The 2,380-nt window shown below is 39.2% G+C and overlaps 1 protein-coding gene across 1 annotated transcript; it reads left to right on the top strand.

The window, feature by feature from the left end:
- The first annotated feature begins 458 nt into the window (after positions 1-458).
- LOC18094778 (GATA transcription factor 9-like) lies at positions 459-2,134 on the top strand. The gene is made up of 2 exons (XM_052450006.1): positions 459-1,099; positions 1,272-2,134. Exons 1-2 carry the CDS (start codon positions 800-802, stop codon positions 1,881-1,883), a joined length of 912 nt encoding a protein of 303 aa, XP_052305966.1. The 5' UTR covers positions 459-799; the 3' UTR covers positions 1,884-2,134.
- Positions 2,135-2,380: the final 246 nt, after the last annotated feature.

Genomic DNA, 2,380 nt, shown 5'->3' with positions numbered 1-2,380 from the left:
AGATACTCTTATATTTTCCGAAGAACATGGTTCGTTGCATGTTTAAAAAAATTAATTTTAAGTTTGATGAAAATAAATGAGAAAAAAATAGAATAATTAAAAATTAAGTTGTTATTATATAGCAAAAACACAATTGTAATAAATAAGAAAAATCCAAAACCTAGAAGTGGAAAAAGGAAGAAAGGTGAATAAACAAAGAAGTAAAGTTTGGCACAGCTCAGGTACTTTATGCTATCTCCATGTTTGTCATTGGATTTTAATCTATTTTTTTATTAAAATTTATTTTTTTAATTTTTAATTTATTTATTTTAATATATTTAAATTGTTTTCATATAATAATATTAAATAATAAACACTTTAAAAAATAAAGTGTTAAACATCCCTCGGCAAAAAGAGAATTTCAATTCTAGAAAGTATAGTAACAGCAATACTCTTTGGAGAAGTAACAAGCCACCACTCGCCACCCCCGTTATTTTATTCAGACCCCCTCTGCCATGCTAGAACACAAAAAAGATGCTCTCATATTTTCATTTTGGTCCTTCCCTTCACTCCTCAAAACCCCACAAGGCCACCACCACCCACCAGATCTCCACTCTCTCTCTCTCATACCCAACTCTCTTCCTTTCTCTAAAGACTTAACGTTTACATCTTCTCCTCTAAAGCTTCATTGCTTTCTCTCCCCATATATATATACACATATATTTCTTGGTAAAGTTCGGCATTTACTATTTATCTCTTTGTATATATCTATACAGATGTATAATACTAGCTAGCTAGCTAGCTATTATTTCAAGAATTAATGGAGGGGCCAAAATTCTTTACCGGCGGATACAATGACTGTGGAGCCACCGAGTTCTTTTCGGAGAAGAAAAGCGCAGACCAGCATTTCACGGTTGAAGACCTCTTGGATTTCCCTAATGATGATGATGATATAATGGCAGGTGGTTTTTTCAGTGATATTGATGGTATCAAAACCACTACAAAAAACTGCACCACCGCCAATCATTCTTTCACCAACACTCACAGCTTCAGCTCCGCCTCCGTCGAATATGGCCAGACCTTTGCCGATTCTCAGTTCTCCACTGAGCTTTGCTTTCTGGTAATTTATTACACACATTCTACTTAATTTAACTAGTTTTTTTCTTTTAATTAATAAGAAATATGAATGATAATTATTTTCCTAGAACGGAGTAGTTATTAGTCTAAACGGTTCTCTATAAATTACAATGCTTACGTGAATTTGAGTCTTTTCTTTTCTTTTCTTGCTCCAGTACGATGACATGGCTGAGCTAGAATGGCTTTCAAATTTTGTGGAAGACTCATTTTCAACTGATCAGAGCCTCCAAACCAACATCCACATCCTATCCGGGTCCAAACCACCCACACCCGAATCCTCCTCATCCGAGACCCACCACCCTGAACCAATAACCTGTAACCCCAGCAACCCAGCGTTCCAGCCTGAAACTCCACTGCCTGGCAAGGCCCGTTCCAAACGCTCTCGGGCTGCGCCATGCGACTGGTCCACCCGCCTCCTTCATGTCCCATCCACCACTAAAATGTCATCTGAAAAGCAATTAAGGGAGAGCCCAGATCCAAACCTCGACTCGAATGCCATGGTCCGCAGATGCCTGCATTGCGGAGCAGAGAAAACTCCGCAGTGGCGGACTGGGCCCATGGGCCCAAAAACGCTGTGTAATGCATGTGGGGTCCGGTACAAGTCGGGTCGGTTAGTGCCCGAGTACCGACCCGCAGCAAGTCCAACCTTTGTATCAGCAAAGCATTCAAATTCTCACAGGAAGGTCTTGGAGCTTCGGAGGCAGAAGGAAGTGCAAGGAGCACAGCAGCAACAGTTCCTAAGTCAAAGCTCGATTTTTGGCGTATAAAACGGTGGAGATGATTTCTTGATGCGTCATCATAGGGGGTCTCTAAGTTACGGGCACATGACTTAGTGGGTCTCTAAGTAGGATACCAGTACTTAATCCCAAGTAATATTTTTTAGTCCTCGGATTTGAATTTTTAGTTTATTTCTTTTCAGGCACTCATGAAAAAAGAGAAAAATTAAGGGGGGGAAGGAACCCTAATGTACTCTCAATTGCCAAAATTGGCAAAATCTAGAACTAATTATCTTTCCCTTACAATATGGTAAACGACACCAGGCTATATGGTCAGAATTACATCATCTCCGATCTTCATACATCCCAAAAATACAGAATTCCGCATCCCAAAAAACGAAAGAAAGAGATGAAAGAAAGCAAGCAAGCAATATATTCTCTTTCCATAAAAGCCAGCAGGTTAAAGAAGACAAAATATCTAGTGACATTTTTCTGGAATCAATCAAATGTTGCAGCACTTTTGTGAAACGTTCTGGGCCACAGGAAGA

Source organism: Populus trichocarpa, chromosome 1, assembly GCF_000002775.5.
Source record: "Populus trichocarpa isolate Nisqually-1 chromosome 1, P.trichocarpa_v4.1, whole genome shotgun sequence".
Classification (NCBI taxonomy): domain Eukaryota; kingdom Viridiplantae; phylum Streptophyta; class Magnoliopsida; order Malpighiales; family Salicaceae; genus Populus; species Populus trichocarpa.
This window is presented reverse-complemented; position numbering and strand designations above follow the sequence as displayed.

Excerpts from the sequence above, each read along its gene's own strand:
- LOC18094778 (XM_052450006.1), top strand. The coding sequence starts at position 800 with ATGGAGGGGCCAAAATTCTTTACCGGCGGATACAATGACTGTGGAGCC. Across the intron at positions 1,100-1,271 it reads CCACTGAGCTTTGCTTTCTG|TACGATGACATGGCTGAGCT; the intron begins GTAATTTATTAC and ends TTCTTGCTCCAG.